Below are 26,802 nucleotides of genomic sequence, written 5' to 3' on the forward strand. Positions count from 1 at the left end.
TGGAATGAAGCTGTGCAACTCTGGGCTGGTGACCTGACCTCTCTGAGCATCAGGTTTTCATCTGTAAAACCCACGCAGATTTGAATTTGCTTTCTCAGTGCTGGGCCACGCACATGCCAGGTGCTCAACACCAAGCTCGCAGAGTGAGTCCACAATAGGCCTGCCTCCCGTTTCTCTCACGCAGCATGAAGGGTGGCTGGCAGTGGGACACACGGCCCAAGTGACAGGTGCAGCAGGACAGAGAAGCTTGGGCTGTACAAATGGCACAGCAGAGTTTCTCCCTGAGCTGGGCAGCTCTCGGCGTAAACTTTCACCCCCTAATCTCTAACAACTCAATTCACTGGTGAAATCCAGCAGGTGGCCAAAATGACTTCCGGTCACACGCTGGCATGCGTGAGGCCGAGTCCAGAGAGCCTTGGCTGGGCTTACTGTGCCCTGTGGCACTGGAGCTCGGGTGTGGAGGACAACTTGCTGCCCCCTCTTCTGGCAGAAGACACCACCTGCTTTGTGTCAAAGGCCATCAGTGAGGGAGAAGTGGAACCAGAGGAAAGTCCTTCCAGAAAAGCCCAGCTTCCTGGGTCCCCAGTCCCCACCCTCAGGCTCTCAAACGGGAAGCAAGTATGCACACACCTGCCTTACTGGGAAGAGGGCATCTTTAAAGTACACAGTCCTTTCACCTGGTCAAAGAGAAACATAACCTGCCAGGAGCAGCGCCATCTTCCAGAAGCATCCCTGTCCTCTGTGCTTCAAGGTCCACATGCAAAGACGTAAAGGACATCAGGGGCACCGTAAGTGAAACAGGCTGTGGCAGTGGGAAAAGACCAAGGTGCAAACGGGAACGCCTGAAAGAGGACGGGGCGGGGGACTGCCAGCCAGGTCTGGGACAGGAGGCCGTGTAAGGAGCAGCTCCTCAGCCGGGCGCAGTGCGAGCGGCTTCCTCAGAATGCCACCTGGACACGTCCCTCACAGCCTCGTCTGCTGTTTGCACTTGGGGAGGGCTTGGGACTCACCAGGAATCCCACTCCCACAGAGCCTCGACCTGACAGCTGGGCCAGGAGGGGCCCACGCCTACGCTTCGTGCAGCATTCCCAAATGAATGTGACACACACCCAGGTCTGAGCAGTGGACAGAGCCAACCAAAACCGTCTGGACAAGGAACTGGCCAGAGCAGCATCGCCCAGTACAGCTAAGCAGTCTGCCCTCAAGGCAGCCCTAACAAGGTGCAGACAGAAACCACTACCAGCAGTCTAGTGCCAGAGCCTGGACCAGTCGGCTGAGGGCCAAGTGGACTCGACACACCTTCACATGCCTGAGACAAAGAATCAGGGGCCAACAGGACCACAAGGGCTGACAGCCCAAAGTACCGAGACATGAAAACCACGGTAACAGGGACAAGAGGACATCTTTCTCTCTTGCTCTAAGAAGTTCCTCCAAGCACGGTAGCTGGAAGTACATTGTAAGAACGAGGGAAAACAATAGCCACTGAACAAACACACCAATATGCAAAATAATGTTCTTGGCGGAGATGCCTGGCAGGAACACAGCATCTTCTCTACCTCTCTCTGGCAGTTGGAACATCGATATGACGACACTTGCACCTCACTGGAGGTGCACCAATTGAAAGGGAGAGACCTTGAACATGTCCTCTGAACACAGGGTAAACTTAACTAAGCCTGAGCCATGCCATCAGCCCTCTCGTCCCTGGGCGCCAGGCCTGCACCCCGGCAGCCTGACAGCTCAGAGCGGGTCTCCCCCGACCCAGGCCAGTTACACCAGACAGGTTCCCCACGTGTGCAGCAGCACATGTTACGCTAGGTATGCGTGTACATAGAGAAACTAGTTAGGGGTTTCAAATTTTCATGCTTTCCCCCCCTTGCAACATTAAAAAAAAAAAATCTAGGTTTTTTTTAAAAGGTAAAACTAAAGCATTTCATCACCAAGGACTGACAAAGACTGTCTGCTTTGTTTCCCATTCCTCTGAAATGACGTCTTTCAATTATACAGCCTCCGAATGCCACGGTCATTACATGTACAGTCACAGCTGAGCAAGCGAAGGGACAAGGTGACAGGGGAGCGCTGCCACGGATCACGGTTTACCCTCGAGCCTTCTGCAATCAGCATCATGTAACAAACTCCCCAAAGCCCAAACATGCACTAACCAAAGTCCATGCAGAGCTGCAGAACACAGTGAACACTGGCCACGCAACACCAACGCAGAACGCCGACCATCAGGAAATAATCTCGTACCAAATGTTCTAACTAAAGAATAGAGCCAGCAGAACAGAACCTTCTGTACAGTCTCAGGAATAATTTAGAGACCCGCTCTCAGCCACTCCAGTACCTAAGACAATGCCTAGCGAGCAGACAGGTGAGGGACGGCAGGTAGAAGGGCAGCGTGTGCCGACAGGTGGTTCAGGGCAGGGCAGTGAGTACCTTTCTAACAGACACAGACTTAGCAGGACTAAAGGTCTGCTCTGGGAGCTCGAGCCCTTCGATTGTCTCCGTACAGTCAGACAGGGGGGCATCCTGCAACAGTAAACTGAGTCAGCAGAGCCCGCCAGGCCCAGCTTTGAAGTACCAATGAGCGCACAGGATGGAGCTGGCAGAGAGCATGCAGCAGGGGCGGCTGGCACAGTGGACGCAGCGGTGACACGGTGCTACGTGCAAACACGACCACAGAACAGGGCCGTGGCTGGCCGAGTTCAGGAAGGCAGTGACAATCACCTACCCTGCAGAGTCGTGTGTGAGGTTTCAGAGGTAACTACTTACACGATTACCTTCCACATGCCACGAGGCACAGTCCTTTCTGAGAAAGGCCGGAAATGGGGACCACATTTACAGGTCCCTCTGCGACCACTTCGCCCCAAGCAGCACTCCGTTGCAGGCAGCAACACGTACAGGAACACAAGGCCACTGACCCCGCCCTCTCCTAGCACTGCACACGCCCCTCAGACTGGGCAAATCCACCCCAAAGTGGCCGTGTGCCGCCCTCGCAGGCATGCAGTGATGGAGCCGGGCTGGGGGGGACGCGGCCCCGGGCGTGCGCGCGCGCTTGGCCTAACTCAAGGAAAAGTGGTTGAGTGAGTTCTTCTTGTGGAGATTTTTAACAAAGACAACTGGCTGCCTAGAAAGAACACTTACCTCACAGAGCCACCCTCTGCCAACGTAAGAGTAATTTTGGAGTGGATGGCCATTCGAGCCCCCACTCACTAACAGCAGAGACGTTCTGAGCTCTCACCTGGACGAGGCTCCTGTCCATCACTACACCACACAAAACCTGGGACTGGGGGCCGGCCGTCTTAATGTCCTGTAAGTTCTGCTCCCGGATCTGAGGACAGCAAGAAGGACAGACATTTACTGACAACACAGGGAAGCTGGGCTGGGGCTGCGAGTCAGAGCCACGTCCCCAGCCAAGCGCTAGCTGCTTGGAGCTCTGCTCTGTGCAGCCTGCTGGGTCCGCGTGACCACCCCACCTACTGGATGGTGCTGGTCCCACCGTTCAGTAATGTGGGGGCTTGGGTTAGAGGGCTTGTTCCTATACTCCGTACCTCTGGGTGATGGGCAAACACTCGAGGGCAAACGTCCCCTATAAGCCAGTCTTGGGGGGAGAGGGGTGTCGTGGTTTGGTAAACCAACAGTCACGTTGGTAAACCAACCCTGAAAGGCAGGGTTCCAGTGTGGCCCTGCTATTGTGAGGCAGAGTCAGCAGGCCCTGCGCCGTCTGCGGCTCACACATCACACTCTGGTAGGACAGCGGCCACAGCCATGCAGACAAGACCTCAGCTGCGATGACAGTGGCAGTGCAAGCCGCCTGTCCTCCTGCACACAAGGCCCCACCGGGTGCCGACCCGCACGGTACGCACCTTGTTCCTCGTCTCCTGGACCTCCTTGGGGTTGGTGTTCAGCGGGACGAACAGATTAGGGACAGCAGAGGTGGAAGTCCTGTGTCCATCCTCTCTAGTCCACTGTAATATCAAGAACAGTTGAAAAGTCAGAAGTGTGAGTACGATAAAGGACACCACAGAATCAATCTGTCCAACTTATCTCACATCTGGTCATGCACTGAACATCACAGAGAATGAACCAATGACCACACTCCTGCCCGTGCCCCTGCGGCGGTCAGATCCGGCGGGCATGTCCAAACAGAAACCAGCAATGGTGGAGGCCAGGTTGTGACTGTGCAGCAAGGGCCATTTAGACAGCCCAGCCGAAATCTAGGACACGACACAGGCTGACGACAGCGCAATGTCCCGTAACTCCCAAAGACTAGCCAGTGGGGACCCTTCAGAGCGCATTGGTTCACCGCTCTGAGAGTCATCAACACCGAAGCCAGCTGGAAGCATGAGATGACAGGATCATGGAAAGCGATGTGATGTGCTACCCAGACGTAGGGACAGACTCGGCACTGTGAGGCGAGAGTGGGCATCACCAAAGTTTTGCATGAAAACAAGGTACAGCATCAGAGTGCACTGTTTGCGTAGCTGTTTCAACCCAAGAAAATCACTGTATGAACGCTTATACGGCAGCTACCTGGTGAAGTTTGGTGATGTCGAATATTTTATATAACGTAGTACTTCTGAGTGTTACAAAAATATCCCAGACAAACTTGAAGCGCTTTATGAGTTCTTATCAGAAGGCTGTTTTAGATATCGTCAGCACACTGCGCCTTTCACATTGTTTTTTGGACCTCCAATCAAACATGAGATTTTTAATCGAATTCTAATTCTTAGGCACGAGCAGGCACTGAACATTAAAACAAGCCGACCTCAGAGAGCAAATGTGCTTTTCAGAATATTTTCAAGAGGCAATAAGGTAGCCATAAACCATAGACTGGAAAGAAAGCAACAAAAGTGGCAAAGGCTTAGGCACGCGAAAGAGGGAGGGGTGGACATGAGCTGTGAGGTACTCACTGATGGTTATCTTCCCAGAGAAAGTAACTCCAGCTTTTTATAAAAATAATTTTTAGTCAAAACATGAAAACCACCACCTGTGAAGCTTGAACACGTTTGAAAACGTAACGACAATGACTATAAGTTAAGTACCAACCTGGGAGCACCGCACGGGTGCTGTGTCTCTCCGGAGCCAGAAACAAACCCAAACGCCCGGCAAGATCTGCCCTCCCACGTACACTGACTACACGCCAAGCTAATAGTGAACAGAGTGCCAAGCCCCACTGCGCACACTCAGACCCCCGTCAGGGCGCACGGTGCAGTGTACTGATAGCAGCAGCACAGGCTGCCCAGGCCCACCCCCCTTTAACAAGTGAAAGAGAAACGAAACAATTGACACAAAGGAAGCAAAAAGGGGAAAGCGGTAGGCAACGAGGGAAAGAGAAAGGGACAGAGGGCAGGGAGGACAGGGAGGAGGGAGGGGAGGGAGAGAGGAGGAGGGAGAGAGGAGGAGGGAGGAGGAGGAGGGATGGGCTCAGACAGAGGGCCTGCCCCACACCGGCGGCGGCGAGGCTCCGGAGCACAGAGGCTCTCTCACCCACTGTGCATCAGGAAGACACCAGAAGCCCCGGGGAAGACAGAGCTTCTCTCTCTTAAGTAAATCTATAAGGTAAAAGCATGTTACAAGGGAAGAGGAGCCCCACTTGCTTCCTCGGGGCCCCTGCCTCAGGACACCGAGCCTGATTTCATCTGCACGCCACAACTAGTCATGCAGAGGTGGGTCTGTCCCCGCCTGTCCCCTCAGGAGACTACACTGCAGGGGCCTCTCCTACCCCACAGCGCAGGAGCCAGGGACTGTCACAGGCTCCACGGCTGAGCACCAGGGCGCAGCAGCTGTGGCTGGTGCCGGCAGGTGGCCTGCGCTGCACTTGGGTCATGCCGCACCCAGCAGGAGTCAGGAGACTCGGCACGATGGTGTCTACTCACATGCAACAGTCCATGCAGGAGGCAGCTGCAGAGAGCGTTCGGAGGCTTTGGGACAGGAGCAGGGAAGGAGGCTGACGAGGGAGGACCAGGGCCAGCTGAGAAGGTGTGCTGAGAAGGTGCCCGGGAGCCCAGGGGGAAACTGCTTAAGGACACACTCAAGACTTTAAAGAACAGACTTTAGTGACTTAATGAAACCAGTGGAGTTGACGACACTGAACAAACTGGTTATGACGGGACTACCTTTCGTGCCGGAGGTGTTAAGATTCTTCACATACAGTTTGGATTCATTGACAGCTCCCACTCTGAAAGTTACAATGTGTGGAGCTGGTAACGCTGCAGGCACTGGAGAGATGTGATGTCTCCTAAGCAGTTTAAAGCAGACAGCATTACTTGAATGATGGCACTGGGGCCAGGCTAACGGTTGAGGAGGAAGGCTCGCCCCACCGGTCAGAAGGGCTGCGTCCCAAAGCCTCCGAAGCCCCCGCTGCCTGATTCGCTCTACATCGTCTAACTATGAACAGTAAGGTAGGCACAGACCAAGCAGTTGGTAATACAGCTTGGCACGCAGACACCGGACGAGAGAGACTGCAGCAAGGGTTTCACGTGATCGTGTGTAATGTTCGTCCACACCTTAGTCTTCGACTTGGGGCTGCTTCCATTCTGCCCTTCCTCAGAGGCCTCGTCACCCCGGCCAGAGTTCAGCCACCTTGTCTTCTCTCGTTGCTGCTTCTGAAAACTGTGTCTGAGAGGAGAGCAAGTGCCCGAATCACCGTCACTAGCAAAGGAGTAACCTGTGACACTAGCAGGAACTTCCACATCGCTGTACTTTTTAGATTTCTCTCGCAGAGCCGGATATCGGTAAGGGTAGCCAGTTCTGTAACCCTAGGGTCCAAAGAGAGTGACAGACAGTCAATATTCCAGGTCTCCTACACAGACTCCTACAAAAGCTGCACACACGCACACCCTATGACTCAGCACTTCCACTCCTTGGCACGTGCCCGACAGGAACGCGAGTATGTTCATCAAAACACAGGAACTAGAATGCTGACAGCAGCACTCTTCCCAACATCCCCCAGCTGTAAACAGCCCAGAAGTCCATCACAAGTGGGATAGATAACTGGTGTTGTCACAGAACAGAGTACGTCACAGCAGAGAGGGTATGTACTCTATTGCTAAGCATAACATGAGGACGAGTCTCACAAGTGAGCACAAAAAGCACAAAAGAGGCAAAACCAACCTCTGCTGTGAGAAGACACCCTAGGGATGGTAAGTGACTGAAAGAGGGGATGGGGCTTCTAAGGGGCTGGTAGTGTTTTTTTGATCTGGGGGCTGGTTACAGTGCCTTCAGTTATTAAAAACTAATACACTGAATACTTACGTAGGTGCACTCTCCTATTTATTATATTTCAATAAAAAGTTAGATTAAAAAAAAAACAACCAGGGCTTACTTGCTGCTGGTTACACTACAGGTTATATTAACCAGTCTAGTTAATTTTTACTTTTTAAGTCACAGTTTAAATACCATGATAATCTTTAGAGAAGACCTAACAAGTATACTTCATGACACCCGGTTCTTGGCAAAATTACTTAACCGCTGACTATAACAACATGCAAGTTCAGCCTCCGACTCTGCCTCAAAACCATCTACTAACTATGCTTTAGCACACGCCCCACTCCTCCCACCTCTGCCAGCCTTAGCTGCTGTGCTGGACCAGCCTGTCTGCTCGTCGCCCCCAGGCAGGATCTCCAAGGCAGGGGTGGGGTCTTACTCATCCCTTGTCCTCAGTGCTCAGCACTTGGGGGGTCGCAGACAGACTTTAGGGTGGCCCCATGGTCGCCACCTCCTGTAATGCACTCCCCCCTGGAGTTTCTAACCAATGGAATTCACCAAAGGTGACAGGATGTATTACGTGAGTGTAGCGCCCACCCTGAGTCTGTCTGTTGCTGGCTCTGAAGAAGCAAACTGCTGTGACTGCCACAGCTGTGAGAAAATGGCCTCTGTCTCCAGCCTGCGAACACCTTGGGAGGGGAGCCCAGGCCGGGTCTGTGAGGCCCTAAACGAGGACCTAGCTCAGCTGGGCCCGCACCCCTGACCCCAGTTCGTATCTGGACCACGTTATTCACAGCACCTTCCCGGGGAATGAGAAGAAAATTAAGATTTGAAAGGATTACACAGGGTTGGTCATGTAAGAGGAGCCGTGGAGCACCCTGCTTGCCGGGCACTTCAGACACATCCCCTTCTTCTCCATCTAGTAACCCCCCTCCCCCTTCTGGGTGCTTCTCCTCTCTGGGGCCACCTTCATAACCAACCATTTAAAAATTTTTAAATACATTTAAAAAAGGATGGTACTAATCCCTGAATGGAGTAGTTATTTGTTTGCCCTCAGAAAGAGAGGTAAATGTCTGCACTGGCAATTTCCCATTTATGAGCATGCTTTGTTGAGGAATAATAAAAGATAATGACTCAGCTATAAGAAGGCTGCCTTCAGGAAAAGACAGTTGTTATTAATTCAAGTTTCCTCTTGCTCAGAGAGCTAGGGCTCGAGTAATCTCCATGACTTCAGGATAAACCAGCCAGGAAGTCACAAAAGTGTTCCGACAGGGTCTGGGTTTTTCTTTCTTCTTCCCCTTTAAATGCTGTCAATCCAAAATCAGAGGTAGTACACAGCGTTCAGACCTGCTGTATGGCGTATAGTTAAAATGTGGATGCATTCTTTCCTTGAGACGCTGGAATTAAATATATCTTGATTTTGTGGGAAACAATGGAGCATTTCTTCTGTGTATGTTCAAATGAAGTCTCTCTCACGGTGTGAAAATCTCCAACCATTCTCTGTTCAGTTATTAGCGAACACACATGGCTGATCAGAATGCTAATTAAAACATGGACCATGACCAGTGTCGCTGTCCAGTTTATTTCTTATAAACGACACGGCCTTCCAACGTTAAAACGATACTAATGACCTGTACACGTTAGGGAAACTGAATCAAACACCCTTGTCGTAACAACCTCTCATCCTTCAGTTTCCTCCCCCGTCGAATGAAGAGTTACTGCCTAATTCTAACTCCTCTCTCTCCAGCTTCCAGAACACTGAGTGCACAAGATGAGGTAGGTTGCTGTTCTTGATTCTTGTTCCTCTTTCCCTCTTCCCCACTTGACTTTTAGGTAGAAGAGCCATGAAACGTCCAAGTATTTGCCAGGAGGAGAGAAGGAGGGCTGTAAGACGGGGCCACCCCAGAACTCGTCACCTTGTTGGGCCCCCACGGGTATGTGACTCCCGACGTTGACGCCGGGGCCACAGCTGTGCCCCTCAAACCTTCTCTGGCTGTGTCTTTCCTGAGGTTGCACCGTCCTGCTCTGCCCCTAACTCCATCCGCTTCTTCCCTCGTCTTGGTGAGCTGTTTCTCTCCCTGCTTCCTTGGCTCATCCTGGCGCACACCCCATGTCTGCCCCTGAGATCCCATCACGCTTGGTCAGGACACAGGTCACATGTGCTGGCTGCATCTCCCTGACTAGGATGACTCCTTGCGTGCAAGAACAGTGTCCAGTTCATGGCTACAGGCTTAAGGGCAGTCAGCCAGTTAATGCAATCCATCTTTACTGAGCAAGTGAACTCAGAAGTTATGGAAGATTCTGCTTCCTGCTCCCTCACTGATCGAATCTGCTCCTGTGGATACTCAGTCCCTGAGGACACTTAGGACAGACACCCTGAATCAGATCCATGAATTCTCTTTGTTCCAAAATCTTCAGGGAAGTTCAACTTCCTGCCTCCTGCAGCCACCCATCCCATGTGTGACCTGCTCCAACAGTCAGGACCTTGTGTCCCCCTGGGGCCGGTGCAGCTCCCTGTGGCATCCAGCACAGCCACACAATGCCAGGGATCCAGCCCTTCCTCAGCCTTCTCTGTCCCACTCTCCTGTCCACTACCTGAGGTCAGGCGGCAGTAGGACGGACGCCCTGGGAGCCCATCTAAGAGGTATGACAGTGCAGTATGAAAGGGCCCATACAGCCACCTGTCTTATGACATGGTCACCTTGACCCTGAGGGCCTCCTTCTGATATTTACAGAACCTGGTAAATCAGAAAAGGACCCGACAGGCTGTGCCGGTCTCCCCACCACCGTGTCTTCAGTCGTGCTGCTGCCTCTGCTGCACACGCCTTCCTTCTCCCAACTCAGCCCATCGCGACCCTGTTTATTCTTTGAGGTCACTTCCAAGTGCCATCTTCTACATGAAGCTCTCCCTGGTCCCTAAGAAGCACGGAGTCTCTTACTGAGACCCCCACCACCGTGGACTACTGCAGCACCCCCACTCTGCTGAAAGCGCCACCATCCCAGCTGTGTACCGAGCTGGGCTCCGTGTCTCTGTAGGAAGGACGAGGGTCTCCCACCCGGGATGTTGAAAGCAGGTGCCTGTGGGCCCCAGTAACTAGACTTAGGGTTAACACTTGGCTGACTGACAGAAAGGCCCCTCGAAAGCACGTGTGTGGGACCGTGGGTGCTGAGCCGATCCCAGAGCAGAGCAGTCCCAAGCTCTTGTCCCCACGGAGGCCAAAGACGACTACCTTGAAAAGCAAATGACGACAAGAACGCCTCAGCTGTATTTTATTGCGCCGGAGCCTAGAAGTCACCTGCCGTGGCGCTGCTTCAGGACGGTCCGCGTGCAAGAGCTCTCACGCTACATGGAGACAGCAACTCCATAACACACTTCCCCTGCTCTAACACGCCACCGCTTGTGCCCTACCAACGAAGCCCTCATCAGTGAGCAGGAGAGCGGCTCTTACCAGATTATCGAGCATCCGCATGAGGGCTTCAAACTCCTGCTCGCCAATCAGCCACTTGGGAGGAGACCCGGTGCCCTCGCCCGCCGGGGACTCTGGAGACCGGGATTTGGCTTTGTACTTCCCAGGATCCAGGAGCACTAAGTTGTCTGGCCCTCCAGCACTGGCCAGGGTTCGAACCTTTTCCAAAACAAACGAACACTACAGTTTGAGCTTCTTACTGACAGCAACGGGGTTGGGTGACTACGAGAGACCTTTTAAACAGGAATGTATTATACGAGACTTCAAAGGAAACCAAATCACTGGGTGGAAGAATGAACAAGGTGGGGTGGGAAGTGATAAACTAATCACAAGGTTATTTTTTAGAAGTTTCTCTTTAGTCTGACAAAAATATTGGGCACACCCACTTGGAGGAGAAATGGAAAACAAAGCACCTGTCAAGACCGTGGGAGGTGAACTGGGGGCCCCACTACCACAGACGCAGTCCGGGGAACAGTGGGGAGCAAGGGAATGGGGGCTAAGCAGACTGGCTGAAGGGGTACTCGCAGCCGCGAGACTGTGGGCAAGTCTCTTGTGCTCTGCACCTGAGTGCCATGAGGGAAAAGTGAAATGACATGTGATCACACATGCCAAGCATGGTCCCGGGGCAGGTACACATGAGGACTCCATAAATGGTAGTGGCTGATGTATTTTAAAAAATAATTTAGAAATTAAAGGCCCAGTAATCATTTCTCAACCTAATCCATGAAATGGCATTTGCTTTGGTCAATTTCCAGATCCACAGGCTCATACTTGACACACAAGATTGCTCAGAGATGCTCCCCTGCGACACCCGTATCACAAGTCTGTGGGAACCTCGCACACCCCTACGTAAAGTGCAGCCGCACGGCACTGCCTACCTGGATCTCACATGCGACTACCAGGTTATGGATGTAATAGAAGGCCTCCTCGACGCTCTCGCCAACAGACACGAGCCCATGATTCCGGAGAATAAGGACCTGAGGGGGGAACATGAGACCTCCATGGCGCTAGGCAAGAAGATGGGTATTCTCACTGTTTACTTCTTCCTGCTATAGTTTAAACACCAGATTAGATGCCTACTGACCTTGCTTTTAGGCCCCAAATTTTTCTGAATTAAAACTTTTTCCTCTTCATCAACCAGAATCCCATGATAATCATGATAAGCCACTTCTCCGAGGGAAAGGGCCTCTGGAGAGATCGGCAAGAGGCCACATTTCATCGCAGAGACCTAGAGAGCAAGCCGTCACCGTGAATGAGGGCAAATCAAGAGTCACACGTTGACAGATGTCATCGTAAATGCTTTCCTCAAAGAAATAAAAAGGGGAACAGATTTTATTCTGTTCTCAGAAATAAATGACCCACAAAATAAAGACAAACTACTTTTGGGAGCTTACTCTCACTCTACACTTAAAAATCAAAGCTATCACTATGCTGCAGGAGCCTCAGAAGAAATTCCCCATCTTTCTGGATTTCTACAAAAACTGATTATAAACACTACTGATTAGATGAACCCTGAATCTAACGCCACGAGAGACAATGGCTTCCTCTAAATGAGTCACGAAATAGCAGAGGTTTCTGAGGTGCTGTAAGATTTTTGTGTACTTTTCATCTTAGGTTGTACGTGGGGTAGAAACACCTGAAAATTAGATAAAAGCAAATTTATAAAAGTTAGGATAATTATACTGTATAACTTCTCTACATTTAAGTAAAAAAATCTAAGTGTTCATATAGCCGTTAAGATTCCCAAACTGACGTTAGAATTCGCTAATTTTGAAGGTCCTCTATCTAGATTAACAGGCTCCAAAGATTCAAATAATATCTATAGGTGTAACAATTCCACAGAGAAAAGTTAATCTACAAAGACAATACCATAAAAAAAAGGTAACACCATATTTAATTCCTTTCACAGTATCAGCTATAAGAAATTTCCTTACCAAGTAAACTTATCTGGATAATTTTTAAGACAAACTACACAGTCTATAATTTGTTTGTAATCGTATTTTCAAAGGTGCCTCTAATGGTTCTTTAAAAATGCATGGGCTTTTTTTTTCTTTTGCATGATTTTTTGTAGTTGGAAGAGCATGTACTCTTTTAGGAAAAACATTACATCATTCAGAGAATGCTATATCTAATAAAACTTTGAGGATGACATCAAGAACCTCATCTTCAAGTAAAATAAACAAACCAGATCTATCATTTATCCAAAAAAATCAATAAGCATGACATTACAACATCAAGATATTGGGTTATCGGAAAAGTTATGACACATTTTTGCAACAAAAAACATAGAAAAATACATCATAACTTTTCCGACAACCCAATAGATTACAATTTAGCATTGCTGGTCAGTGGGGTCATCTGTCATACAAATGGGCCCATGTGGTCGTTCAAGTATAAACTGCTGACACAGTTCTCGAGTGCTGCACTTTCGCATGCCCATACCAGCAACTACAATGTGCAATCTCATACTGAGAGGTCTGGGCTGTTGAGGTGACCTTGGGAGCCGGCTAGGGCAGGCTCTTGGGAGCTTGGGTCTGGGCTATTGGGGTGACCTTGGGGAAGGGGGTGGGCAAGAACAGGCTCCTGGGAGTTTGGGTCTGGGCGGTCAGGGCGACCTTGGTGGTGGATGGGGGCAGGCTCCTGGGCGCTAGGGTCTGGGCTGTCGGGGTGACCTTGGGGGTGGGCGGAGACAGGCTCCTGGGAGCATGGGGCTGGGCTGTCGGGGTGACCTTGGGGGTGGGCGGAGACAGGCTCCTGGGAGCACGGGGCTGGGCGGTCAGCTCTCCTAATAGCCTGCAGTGTCTGTGCCCTCTTCCCCCAACTGCCCTGTTCTGACTCTCCCCAGTCATGGTCCAGCCCGATTCCGCTGGCTCCAGACAGAACAGCTGTGGGGAAGCTGGCGAGGATTGTTTCTAGGCCTCAACCTCTCCCTGTCACGCCTGCTCCATTCGCACAGCCTAGCCACATGCTCACCTGCACCCTACCAACCGTCCGGAGCCCACACCCTCTTCTGCCACCACCCATCTTGCCTTTCCTCGTCTCGCTTTTCCTGCTGTTGCTCTGCACTTCCTAACAGCCTCAAATACACTGAAATCTGGGCTCCACCCTCAACATTCTGATTTTCTACATTTTCAGGCTTATTATAGGGTTTTTAAAGTTAGATAGCACATGGACTCCTTAAAAGAAAAAATATATATTCTTTTAAGAAAGTTAAATTTAGTGAATGAAAAATGTTTAATCTAACAAAATTAGGTTCACTGACTTGCTGCAACAAGAGGGCAACTGAGAGGAAACGTGACGTGCCGCTTGCAAATCAGCTCTGGAGCGGAAGTTGCTAACGGCACGGCCACACTCACCGCGGCGCCGGCTGGTGTGTGAATGTGCACAACACACTTCACGTCCGGCCGTGCAGCGTAAATCGCAGAATGTAGCGTGAAGCCAGCTTGGTTCACTCCTAGATTAGTACTTCCACGATCTATGATGTCTCCTTGGAGATTGATTTTGACCTGAAAATGAGAAACAAAAATTTTAAATGTCAAGAGGATTTCATATTACCCTAACTAGAAATTATTTAAACCAAAGTTTAAAGTGTTTATAAGTAATTTTTAAGGTCTTTAAGTCAGTCACACAAAACATGGGCTTTTCCCTCTTTCTTGGGTTTTAGATGTCTAACAGGGTTGGGTGTTTAATTACGTAGCATGACGTAAACACACCAACGCCCAAGGGGAACAGGACATTCTTACCAGACTGGACGCAGTCACTTCACTGTAGAGAAGTCCAAAGGGGACGATGAGGAAGTGTTCCTGCTCGGAGCTCACTCTGGTCTGTGGGGAAAGGACTGAGTTAGCTCAAACATCCAACTGAAATTATTTGCATCTCTTTCAGTCCACAAACTTACGGGTTTGTTGGATAAATTTACCATAGCAATTTATCAGGTATGTCAAATGCATCTTGGTCACATTCATGATCTTTAACTTTATAAAGAAAAAACCTGGTGACTACCAAACCAGGTTTTTGTGCAGAAAGGTGTCACTCCTCGGGTATATAATAATGAAAACCAAAACTTACTTTTATTTTTTTTTTTAAGATTTTTTTTTATTTTTTATTGGGGAATTGAGGGGGTGGGAACAGCGGTGGGGAATTGGGGGAAGGGGACCAGCCAAGTTGCTGTCCTTTTGTTCTTCAGTCTAGTTGTGGAGGACGTTGCTTCACTGGCCCAAGTTGGCACCATCATTGCGCTCTTCCCAGGCGAGGCACATCAGTCGCCGGCTTCTGGACGCCGCTCACTGCGGCTGCTGGCCACTCACGCTGGCTGCTGGCTACACACAGTAGCCCATGGCAACCCACTGCAGCAGGGGCTGCAGCCTACGCCGTCGCCGGCGACTCACGCTGCCCAGCTCCAGGTTGAACTGTTGTTCAGCATCTTAGCTGTAGAGGGCAGTGTCACTGGCCCTCATATGTGGGATCCGAACCGGGGCCCTCTGGCGTCCCAAGCCAGTTCTTAACCATCGCGCCACGTGGCCGGCCCAAAACTTACTTTTAAAAAGTCAAAATGGATTTGTTTTTAGTACTCAAAACCTGCAGATGATGAACAATCACAAAAATCTCAGACGAGAGAGCACTTCCTTCCTGCCTGACCATTTCGGAGTCTCTACGACACTCCGAAATCATTCCCGGGTTTCCTTGCTCCTTCTGCACTAGTTTTCTGTCCACAATTCATCCAGTACAGATTTGGCACATGCTGTGTACCTGTGCTAAATGCTAGTAATACAGCCGGAAAAAAGAAGAGCCCTGCCCTCAAAGAAATTCAGTCTCGTTTTCATGATGATTTGGGGGTAGACGCTAAAGGCTTCCCAAAGCTATTCAATTAAAATGCATTTACTACTGGGCTAAGAAGTCTTACCAGAGTCAGACAGGTGGACTTCAGTGTTTGCTGAAAAGGCTTTAAGATGTTTAGTCCAACTTCCTACCCAGATCAGTGTGTTCTTCCATGATGGACCAAACAAAAACACACATACACAGGGACATTCACCACGTTGTCACGCAGCCTGCCTCACTTCTTCATTCAGCAAATAGTCACGGGACACCTAGTATGTCCTGGATGCTGGGCTACAGCAGTCAATAAATGGAAGTTGGAGAGATCTAATCATTAAAATGTTCTCTCTCACTGAGAGGAAGAAAATCTGTCTTCCTGAGAGTTTTTCACCACTGCTTCTAGAATATAACACAAACAAGTTCTATCCCTTTTGCAGTTCTCAGATGGCTGAACTCTGATCTCCTCTGTGTCTTCATGCTAAACTCACCTGACTCCCTCAGTATAGTATAACGGAGACCCACAGTCATTTAAGACTCAAGTTATAATCTTAGCTCTACCAACAACTGGCCATGCTACTTTGGGCTCCTGACCCCTAAGATGGGATGATCAGTGAAGCGCTCACTGTGACTCTTTGACAGCGGTAAAGAAGGAGCAGTCGTACACCATCACCATCAACAAACCGGTTCTCTAGAAATCCCTGTTACCTGGCTCTCTGCTCTCTTTAGGTTGTTCCAAAATGTGGTTTCCACCTTTTCCCCAAATACTTTCCCATTAATGGTGAGTTAGCCAGGCTTTTTATTTCTAGTCAGTTCTTTTATTTAAAAAAAAAAACCACGCTAATCTTTTTAATGAAAACAAAACTATGCAATTGTCCCAATTCCCAAGTTGGGTCAAAATAAAACATATAACAAGGAATTATTTTGTGTATTTGTTAGTTGGAATGAAGAAAAATAAGGTTGGAAATAAAAAATGTCAGATATTTGTGCTCATTTTAAAAGTTTGTATTCTGAAACATACATATAAAGAATACTTAGAGCAGCGGTTCTCAACCTTCCTGATGCCGCGACCCCTTAATACAGTTCCTCATGTTGTGGTGACCCCCAAACATAAAACTATTTTCATTGCTACTCTATAACTGTAATTTTGCTACTGTTATGAATCATAATGTAAGTATCTTTTTGTTTTCCGATGGTCTTAGGTGACCCCTGTGAAAGGGTTGTTCGACCCCAAAGGGGTCGCGACCTACAGGTTGAGAACCGCTGATTTAGAGGGTATGTGTACAATTTAAATGTAATAAATCAAACAGCCATGTACTTTTAACCAGCTCCACTTCTGTTCCCCCATATCCCAGAAGTAACCACTATCCTGAATTATGTGTTAAGCATTTTCTTTCTTTTCTTTATAGTTTTACCTTACCCCTAAGCAATATATTTTTATCTGTTTGTGAACTTCATAAATATTTGTCAGCGACTTTTTTCAACATTTTTAGAAGTACAGTTGGCGTACAATATATTAGTAATATTAGTTTCAGGTGTATAATACAGTGATTCAAAAAAAATTTTTTTTGCAGTAGAGGATAGTTTTATTAGAGCAGAAAATTACAGCTCTCAAAACGAGAGGGGGTCCCAACCGGGGTGCCCCAAGTGATTCAAATTTTTTTTATTTTAAGCTGAGCCATCCTGCCACCTGTTGGCAGCTCAGCTCGGGCAGGGACTCGAACCGCTGTTGTTCAGAGCTCAAACTCTTGAGTGAGCTCTTAACCAACTGAGCCACTCGGCCAGCCCTGTGATTCAAATTTTTATACCTTACAATGTGACCGCCACACTGTCTAGTAACCATCTGTCACCGTGTACACTTTTCACAATATTATTGACTGCATTCCCCTTCACCTTTTTCATCCAACCCCCAATCCCCCTTCCTTCTGGCATCCATCTGTTTAGTCTGTTTCTGATTCTGCTTTGTTCTGTTTTGTATTTTTAGATTCCACATATAGTTGAAATCATACGGTATTTATCTCTGGCTTATTTCATTCAGCATAATACCTGCGGTCACAAATGGCAAGGTTTCCTTCTTTTTATGGCTGAGTAATGTTCCATTCTATATAACATGAACCATCTCTTCTTTATCCAGTTGTCTATCAGCAGGCACCTAGGTTGCATCCATATCTTGGCTATTATTGTAAGTAATGCTGCAGTGAACACAGGGGTGCATATATCCTTTTGAACTAGTAGTTTCGTTTTCTTCAGATAAATACCCAGGAGTGGAATTGCTGGGTCGTATGGTGGATCTATTTTTAGTTTTTTGAGGAACCTCCATGCTGTTTCCTATAATGGCTGCACCAATTTGCAATCCCACCAACAGTGGACCAGGGTTCCCTTTTCTCCACAACCTCACTAACACATGTTGTTTGTTGACTTTTTGATGGTGCCATTCTGCCAGGACTGAGGTGATATCTCATTGTGGTTTTGATCGCATTTCCCTGATGATTTAGTGATACTGAGGGATACTGATACCTTTTCATGTGCCTTTTGGCCATCTGTATGTCTTCCTTGGAGAAATGTCTCTTCCTGTCCTCTGGTCATTTTTTGATCAGATTTTTTTGTTATTGAGTTGTCAACATTATTCTCGGCCTCCTCCAGATTATGATATACACGGTATAATTTATTCATTCATTGCTGTATAGAACCACTGGACGGATATACAATTTATGTAGCCATTCTTCTGTCAATGGACATGGTTTACATTTGGTACCAAAAATGCTATGAACATTCTTGTAACTGTCTGCTAGTATAAATGTTCAAGTTTCTCCAGGGCAATAAACTAGGAGGTGATACCAATTTATTTTCCAAAGGGCTTAAATTAACTACATGTATATGCCCACCAGTAAAATATGACAGTTCGGTACTTCTACAACCATCTCTTTTAAAAATTAAAATCGGATGTCTGTTGGGCTGTCCGAGTGGTGCGTTGGTTGAGTTGGCTTGGGATGCCAGCTCTGAGCAGCAGGGCCCTGGTTCAGATCCCACGTTAGAGCCAGTGATGCTATGCCCTCTACAGCTAAGATCGTGATCAACAGCTCGACCTGGAGCTGGGCTGCCATGAGTTGCCGGCGATGGCGTAGGCTGCAGTGGACTGCCATGAGCTACCATGAGTGGCTGGCAGCCAGTGTGAGCGGCCAGCAGCCAGCTTGAGTGGCCAAGAGCTGCCTTGAGCAGCCATCCAGTGGCTGGAGACTGATCTGCCTCACCTGGAAAGAGTGCAATGATCACAATACCAACATGGGCCAGTGAAGCGACGTCCTCCACAACTAGACTGAAGAACAAAAGGACAGCAACTTGTCTGTTCCCCTTCCTCGATTCCCAAACGCTGTTCCCCTCCCCCAATTCCCCAATAAAATCTTTACAAAAAACAAACAAAAAAAACAGATGTCTGTGAAATGGTATTCCATTGTGCTGCATTTTTTGTTTTTTTTTTTTTATCATAAAGTTTAATTATGGTTCAGAAAAAATTGAGTGAACAACTTTCTCTGAAAAAATATACCGACTCTGTATAGACTGCAGTTATTTTGAGGGGAGGCTGGTCAGTTAAACTACCTTATTTTCTATTCTGAAAATGACAAAAAGTCCCATTTCCTGTCTGATTAAAGGGATTCATGTGCCCAAAATGGCTGAGAATAAATACAACAAGAAAGGCAAAAGCTGTAAAGCGAGGGCATGCTATAGGCTCCAAAAGAAAGTCTCCGAAATACCCAAAATGGCGACAAGGAACATTTTGCTAGAATTTGGAGTTCTTTTCAGTTATCTCTGCCTTTTGCTCCATGTTTAAGGATGCGCCTGAACGCAATCTAACTGAAATTTCCCTTTTTGTCAATAGGTGCTTCTCAGTACAGCTCATCTACTTCCTCGTCTATAAACTGATCTCCCATTGTTGTCAGCAACTCTCTCACATGACCTTCCTGAATGGTGCCAGCTGCTGCTTCATCAAAGCGAGCAAAAGCATTTCTGATGACATCTTCTGGATCTGTGCCATTTAACTTCTCACCAAACATTGTGAGGAACATGGTGAAATTTACGGAACCCAGAGCTTCATTCATGATGGCATCTAGATACTCATCAGTTAAATTTTTCCCCCAGGAGGCAAGCATATCACAGAAATCTTCCTTGTCAGTGAAACTATCTTCTGATCAATCATGTTTAAAGGCCTCTTTAAATTCCTGAATCTGTGACAGGCCAAACATGGTGAATACACTGGATGCTGCATGCTGGGGGTGCTTCCTGATGGCACTTCCGGGGGTGCTTCCTGGTGGTCTAGGTCTTTGCCTTTTAGCTCGACATGGTGTTGGTAAGATCCCTGCACAGCCACAAGAATCCAAGTACTTCGGTGACCTTCACTCTGCTCATCGACACGATCACAACCCCACTACTCTCCATTGTGGGTTTAATTTATAATTTCCTGGTTACTAATAAGTTGACTAACTTTCCATATTTTTATGAGCCATTCTTTTATTTCCCCTTCTGTGAAAGTCCTTTCTTTTGTTCCATTTTATACTGGTCTGTCCTTTTCTTGATAGTTCTTTACCTACTCTGGATACTAATTTTTTTGTTGGCTACCTGTGAGGTAAAATCATCCAAGCTGTAGCTTTTACTTTCACTCTCTTTATGGTGTCTTTTTGATTTTTTTTTTGGTGTCTTTTAATAAGAAGGAATTTCTTCATTTTAATGTAGTCAAATTTATCCATGTTTTATGACAGGTGATTTTGTGTGTATTCTTTCTTAGGTGAGAGGTTAAAAAAGATCAATGACTTTCACCTATGTTGATGCTAGAATTGTTCAAGTATCACCTTTCACATTTGATCCTTAACTCATCGAAACTGCTTTTGAGTACACATTCTAAGGCAGGAATCCAGTACAGTCTCCCAGTGCTGACGTTCAATCAGACTGCGCCAGCACCAAGTATTGCCTAGTCCATCCTTCCCTGCTGATGTGCCATGCCGACTCTGTGGATCTCTTTTCAACACATGAGATCTGGTTCTGGGCTCTCGGTTCTGTTCCATTGGTCTATTTGTCTCCTCCTTTACCTAAACCACACTATTTTAATTACAATCACTTTATAAGGTTGACATATGGTAGGAAAAAAAAAAATCTCCTTACCTAGTTCTTCAGGACTGTTATAGTTTTTTTTTTTTTTAAAGATTTTTTTATTGGGGAACTGGGGAATGGGAACAGCACTGGGGAATTGGGGGAAGAGGAACAGACAAGTTGCTGTCCTTTTGGTCTTCAGTCTAGTTGTGGAGGACGTTGTTTCACTGGCCCAAGTTGGCACCATCATTGCGCTCTTCCCGGGCGAGGCAGATCAGTCGCCGGCTTCTGGACGGCCGCTCACAGCGGCTGCTGGCCGCTCACGCTGGCTGCTGGCTACACATGGTAGCCCACGGCAACCCACTGCAGCAGGGGCTGCGGCCTACACCGTCACCAGCGACTCAACGGCAGCCCAGCTCCAGGTTGAGCTGTTGTTCAGCATCTTAGCTGTGGAGGGCAGTGTCACTGGCCCTCATATGTGGAGTCCAAACCGGGGCCCTCTCGCGTCCCAAGCCAGCTCTTAACCAACACGCCACTCGGCCGGCCCCATAGTTACTCTTGACCTTTTTTCTTCCATATAAATTTTAGAAGCATACTACCAGGTTCCACATTAAAAAAAAAAAATCCTATATAAACAAACTAATGGATACAGAGAGCAAACTGATGGTTGCCAGATGAGGGGTGGAGGGTGGGGGTGAAGGCTGAGTGAAAATGGTGATGGGATTAGGAAGTATTATACAAATTGGTAGTTACAAAATAGTCATAGAGATAAAGTACAGCATAGGGAGTACAGTCCATAATAGTGTAATACAATGTATGGTATCAGGTGGGTAGTAGACTAATCGGGGAATCACTTCTTTTTTTCTTTTTAAGATTTTTTTTTTATTGGGTAATTGGGGAAGGGGAAAAGTCAAGTTGTTGTCCTTCAATCTTAGTTGTGGAGGGTGCCGCTAGCTTCAGCTCCAAGTCCAGTCACGCCGCTCAGCTCAAGGTGCCGTGTTCAATCTTAGTTGCGGGTGGGCGCAGCCCACCATCCCATGCGGGAGTCGAACCAAAAACCCTGTTGCTAAGAGCGCACATTCTAACCACGGAGACATCCAGCCACCCATCGGCAGCTCAGTTCAAGGTGATTAGTTCAATCTTAGTTGAGGGTGGGCGTAGCCCACCATCCCATGCAGGAGTCAAACCAGCAACCTTGTTGTTAGAAGCATGTGCTCTCACCAGCTGAGCCATCCTGCTACCTGTTGGCAGCTCAGCGGCAGCTCAGCTCGGGCACAGCTCACTGGCCTATGTGGGAATTGAACTGGCGACCCTGTTGCTTACAGCTCATGCTCTTAACCAACTGAGCCATTCAGCCAGCCCTTGGGGGAATCACTTCTAAATTATATAAATGTCTAACCACTATGCTGTCCACCTGAAATCAATATAAAATACTGAATGGGGGCTGGCCGAGAGGCTCAGTTGGTTAAGAGTTAGCTCAAGAGTGCGAGCTCTGAGCAACAGGGTCACCGGTTCGATTCCCACATGAGCCAGTGAGCTGCGCTTCAGCTGAGCTGCCCCTGAGCTGCCAACAGGTGGCAGGATGGCTCAGGTGGTGAGAGCACGTGCTGCTAACAACAAGGTTGCCTGTTCAAGATGGTGGGCTACACCCACCCGCAACTAAGACTGAACTCGGCACCCTGAGCTGAGCTGCCGCCCAGATGGCTCAGTGGATAAAGCGTGCGCTCTTAACAACGAGGCTGTTGGTTCAACTCCCATATGGGATGGTGGCTACGCCCACCTGCAACTAATTGAACACAGCACCTTGAGTTGAGCGGTGTGACTGGACTTGGAGCTGAGTTTGCTGTGCCCTCCACAACTAAGACTGAAGGACAACTTGACTTTTCCTCTTCCCCAATTCCCCAATAAAATCTTTAAAATAATAATAATACTGAATGTCAAGTCTAATGGAAAACAAAAAAAATAAAAATACTATATAGCCATTTTTATTCACTTTTTTCCTTGTCTATATACATACATAATTCATACAGCTATAAGCAGTATATATATTTACATTCTCTCTTATCATAACTATTTTTCATTTTCATGTTTTCACATGGTCTTTATAATTACTTTACATAGTGTATAACATTCCCTCAAATTGATGTTGAATAACTGAGCCATTTCCAATCTACTGCTGGATGTTTAGAATCTTAAAAATTTTAATTATTAGTCATAATGCTATAGTAAATGTATTTGTAAATACATCACATTTTCTTCTTCGACTTACCTCCTTAATATTATTCTAAGAGTGAGCTTAACAGATCTATATGTTTTAATGGAAAAAGCTTAAAATATACAATTTCCTGAGTCTGAAGCAAAAAAGAAGAAAGTGCTAAATAAAGGTTTAAAGTGAAAAATGAGAAGGCACCTCAAAGTCAGTTTTCTGGTCCCCAATGGACTAGCGCTGCCTCCCTGCCTGTCTTCCCACGTCTAATGTCCCTTCTCTTTGTACGAAAAACAAACTCTAATGTCCCAATTTAAGGTCATTCTCTGAAAACCAGTATGTCTGGCAAAGATCCATATCAAGTCCCCAGAAGAACAGTGCCGTGGTCACAAAGGTGGGCTCGAGGCTACCTCCGCAGAGTCCAGATGGAGCTGAACCTAGCAACCCCCCCTGGCACCCAGAGGCAGTTAGGGATGGAAAGGCCCTGCCATCAGCTAAGTGCCACTGGACAACCCTGTCTTCTGACACCCCCCAAAGCTTCTTTTAATCCGGTGCAATCTTAAAACAGAGATCTAATTCAGACAATCATCGCCAATCCTCTAACACCTGTTAGCATTTTCAAATCCCTTTAGCAGAAAATCCCTACGAGGCTCTTTGAAAGGGTACAATGACCTGTTAGCACTTTTGGTGACACTGATAAATATGGTTAATAGTTCTTTTCTGTTAAGTGTCTATATAACACCTAGATTTTAAAAATGGATGCCAGAAATAGTTAAAAAACAAAAACTTTCCTCCTTAAAGACTCTCTAGTTCACAAGATATAGGAAATATTTTTGGTAACTTGAATTTCTTTTTTACTCATTACTAAGTCCCAAACAGACCACTTACAGAAGCGTAAACACTTAACTAACATTTTAATTTTGCCAAGTTCTAAATAAAGGGGGAAAAAACAAGCAATTTAAGCAATTCAAACTTATATAAATAGCACTCATAACAGGACTAGTGGTAAACAGTGTGTAAAATGTCCAGAATATAACACTGTTATTAAAACCTGGGACTGCATTTCCTGTCACAGCTGTTAACACTTTCACGGAACTAATTTTTAGGCAACCATTTAGCATTCATCTCTACACAGAGCACTCTGTCCAGTATAATGAGCACCAGATAGCAGCCATTTTCATGCAGGCTCAAGGAAGAGCTGGCGCTTGTGGGAGGCTAACTGGACCCCCTGGTCAAGCAAGCATCACAAGGCACCATGGAGTTCTTTTTTTTTTTTTTTTAGCTGAGCCATCCTGCCACCTGTTGGCAGCTCAGCAGCTGCTCAGCTCGGGCAGGGACTCGAACCGTTGTTGCTCAGAGCTCAAAGTCTTGAGCAAGCTCTTAACCACCTGAGCCACTCGGCCGGCCCACCAGGGAGTTCTTGTTCCATCATTCACTGAGGCAGAATGGGGGTTTCACTAAGTTGTTCGCCCAGAGTTTCCTGGGTGCCTACTCTGTGCCGAGTACAGCTCCTGGTCCTGGGAACACACTGCAGGAGACACAACAGAGGTTCCCTTCAAGGAGCTGACATTAACCAAGGGCGGAGATGCTGACAAACAAGTACATGCACAGTACAAATGGGGATAACCACCATGAGGAAATACACCAGGTGTGCTGGGGGAAGAGAGGGTAGCATTCTACAAGCATGAACGTGTGGACACGACTGCATCTTGAAAAGTTCACTTGAGTGGAACATGGAGGAGAGGGAAAGCAGGGAACTCGGCATCTCTGGCAGAGGTCTGCCTCCCACCCAGAGGCACAGTGCACTGGTCACACTGGGGGCTCCACACCACTGCCCCGGAGGCTCAGCATTCCCTGAGTCCAGATGGAGCTGATCTACTAATAAGCACCGCTGGTCAGGAGTCCCTGTGTGAAAACACCTGTGTGCTGAGTATGGAGAAAAGGGTAAAACCACCTAAATGGCTGGTAACACTGGCTGCCTCAAGGGAGATGAGGGTTTTGAAAGAATTATGATTCTTTAGACATCTGTGTAAGGTACCCTTGTTCCTAAAGCAAGCACTATACAATAATTAAAAATAACAATAAAAGAAATTAAATGAAAACAATAGAGGTTGGAACAAGTTTAAAAGGAAAGAAGCAATTAAAAAAGAGATGATTTCTACAAAAGAAAAGAAAAGAAAAGAGAAACCTGACAAAGCATTAGGAATCTAAGAAGGCAGAGGGGACGGGATTCCAAGCCAGGAAATGGTTTGGCCATACACAGAACACTGTGACAGGTGATCAGGGGTCGAGAATGGGCGCAAACCTCAGTAGGAGCTCCCATTCTCTCTGTGACACGGTGTGGTCACTTGGTGGGCAAAGCAGGTCTATTTCAAAGACAGCAGAAATAGTAGGGAAAGCTGGTGGGCTGCTGAGAGACGCCCTACAGTTGCCAGGCAGTGTTGGTGGGTCCATTTGGGACTGAGGTTGTAAATCTATGGAGAAGGCCAATGGGCTCTGCTGGGAGGCTCTCTGGCCGCTCAGGTCCAGGGACAGAGAGCATGATATTGGCAAAAAGTGTTCCTGAAATGATGGTCCTGAGGCTCAAGCTGGACAAAAGAGGGAGTGAGTATGGGCTGATGGATCAGGATGAAGAAGGGAAGGTCCACTTACTTTGTTCCCTGTTATAACCCCCAATTGGAACAATCTTCGTACAGAACAATAAATATTTACAGCAGATGCCCAGTAAATATTTATTGCAAGAATGAACTGAAGAAAACAAAGGTCCTGGCAATGCTGAAAAATGGCTAAAACTGAAGTAGCTAAAGCAGTAATGTGAGAGATAGAAGGGTCTTATCAGAGTAGGAAAAAAAACACACCTTCATTCTTGGGTTTTTAGGCATAAAAAGAATTTTAGGAACTGCCTATAATTTAGTAAACACTCATGTATTAGGTTAGCATGCAAGAAAGGAGTTTTAAACACCTACAGTTCTCATAATTTTTCACTGAAACTGGCTAGATCTCAGATTATTATACCCTGCAGGCAGGAACCAGAAGGCAGCTCTGCTAAGACTTCCTTCAGCTCAGTGGCTGCCCCCTTCTCCTAAACGAAAGGAGGTGGTCCAGACATGCACTATTCCATCTACCATTCAGTTACTATCCCACTTGCTACTCACTGTGATATGATTGTAGATAAGCTGAGACCATCCAAAGAGATCTGCTAGTCTGTAAAATGCTGCCAATTTACACCGCAATAATTTCTCCCCTTTGTCATAGGCAATCGAATCAGATCCTCTAAGGTCATTCACAGGAGTCACCATACCAAGACCTGAAATAAAGAAAACAAAACTCCAAGATTTAATATTTCTTACCAAATGTAAATCAAATAATAAAGGTTCTGAGATAGTAATCTTCCACACTTGACAAGTCAGTCTCAAAAACTCAAAGACTATTTCATAAAGACCATATTCCCCACCCCCAACATTAGTACAATTACACTGAAATCAGTAACAAAAAGGTAGCAAAATTTGTGGCATGCAGTAAAGCAATACTTAGAAGGAAATTTACAGTATTAAACATTTATTAGAAAAGAAAGATTAAAAAAATTATCCAGGTTTCTACCTTTTGCATCTAGAAAGAGAAAAGCACATTAAATCCAAAAATAAAAAAATAATAAAGATAAAAGTGGATATCAGTCGAACAGAAAAATAATAGAGAAAACTGATTTAATGTTGAGAAGATTAAAAATAAAATAAATGAAATGGCAACAAAACAAAATACACCTCTAGATTCATCAACAAACAGCACAGATAGAAATTATCAGTATAAAGAAGTAGAGGTGGGACTGCAGATTGGTGCAGCTATTATGGAAATCAGTATGGAGATATCTCAAAAAACTGGAAATGGAACTACTGTATGACCCAGCAATTCCACTCTTGGGTATCTATCCAAAGAAACCCAAGACGCTAATTCAAAAAAATATATGCACCCCTATGTTTATTGCAGCGCTATTTACAATAGCCAAGACTTGGAAACAACCGAAATGCCCAT

At 47.1% G+C, this 26,802-nt stretch overlaps 1 protein-coding gene and 1 pseudogene across 12 annotated transcripts in view; both read right to left on the bottom strand.

The window, feature by feature from the left end:
* The window catches only part of ADD1 (adducin 1), an 82,912-nt gene that overhangs the window by 8,520 nt on the left and 47,590 nt on the right, over nucleotides 1-26,802 (bottom strand). For 8 of the 12 annotated variants that reach the window (XM_019657960.1, XM_019657964.1, XM_019657965.1 and 5 more), the window contains exons 4-13: nucleotides 25,929-26,080; nucleotides 14,417-14,497; nucleotides 14,030-14,179; nucleotides 11,758-11,901; nucleotides 11,552-11,650; nucleotides 10,656-10,832; nucleotides 6,414-6,758; nucleotides 3,864-3,965; nucleotides 3,239-3,328; nucleotides 2,434-2,526 (exon numbers count right to left, since the gene is read on the bottom strand). In XM_019657960.1, coding sequence (XP_019513505.1) covers nucleotides 2,434-2,526; nucleotides 3,239-3,328; nucleotides 3,864-3,965; nucleotides 6,414-6,758; nucleotides 10,656-10,832; nucleotides 11,552-11,650; nucleotides 11,758-11,901; nucleotides 14,030-14,179; nucleotides 14,417-14,497; nucleotides 25,929-26,080 — 1,433 coding nt within the window. The remainder of the gene's footprint in view (nucleotides 1-2,433; nucleotides 2,527-3,238; nucleotides 3,329-3,863; nucleotides 3,966-6,413; nucleotides 6,759-10,655; nucleotides 10,833-11,551; nucleotides 11,651-11,757; nucleotides 11,902-14,029; nucleotides 14,180-14,416; nucleotides 14,498-25,928; nucleotides 26,081-26,802) is intronic. The other 4 variants (XM_019657967.1, XM_019657971.1, XM_019657966.1 and 1 more) reach the window with 3 other exon arrangements.
* Nucleotides 18,980-20,116, bottom strand: LOC109390898 (myosin regulatory light chain 12A pseudogene; annotated as a pseudogene).

This window comes from Hipposideros armiger, unplaced genomic scaffold, assembly GCF_001890085.2.
Source record: "Hipposideros armiger isolate ML-2016 unplaced genomic scaffold, ASM189008v1 scaffold_282, whole genome shotgun sequence".
Taxonomy (NCBI): domain Eukaryota; kingdom Metazoa; phylum Chordata; class Mammalia; order Chiroptera; family Hipposideridae; genus Hipposideros; species Hipposideros armiger.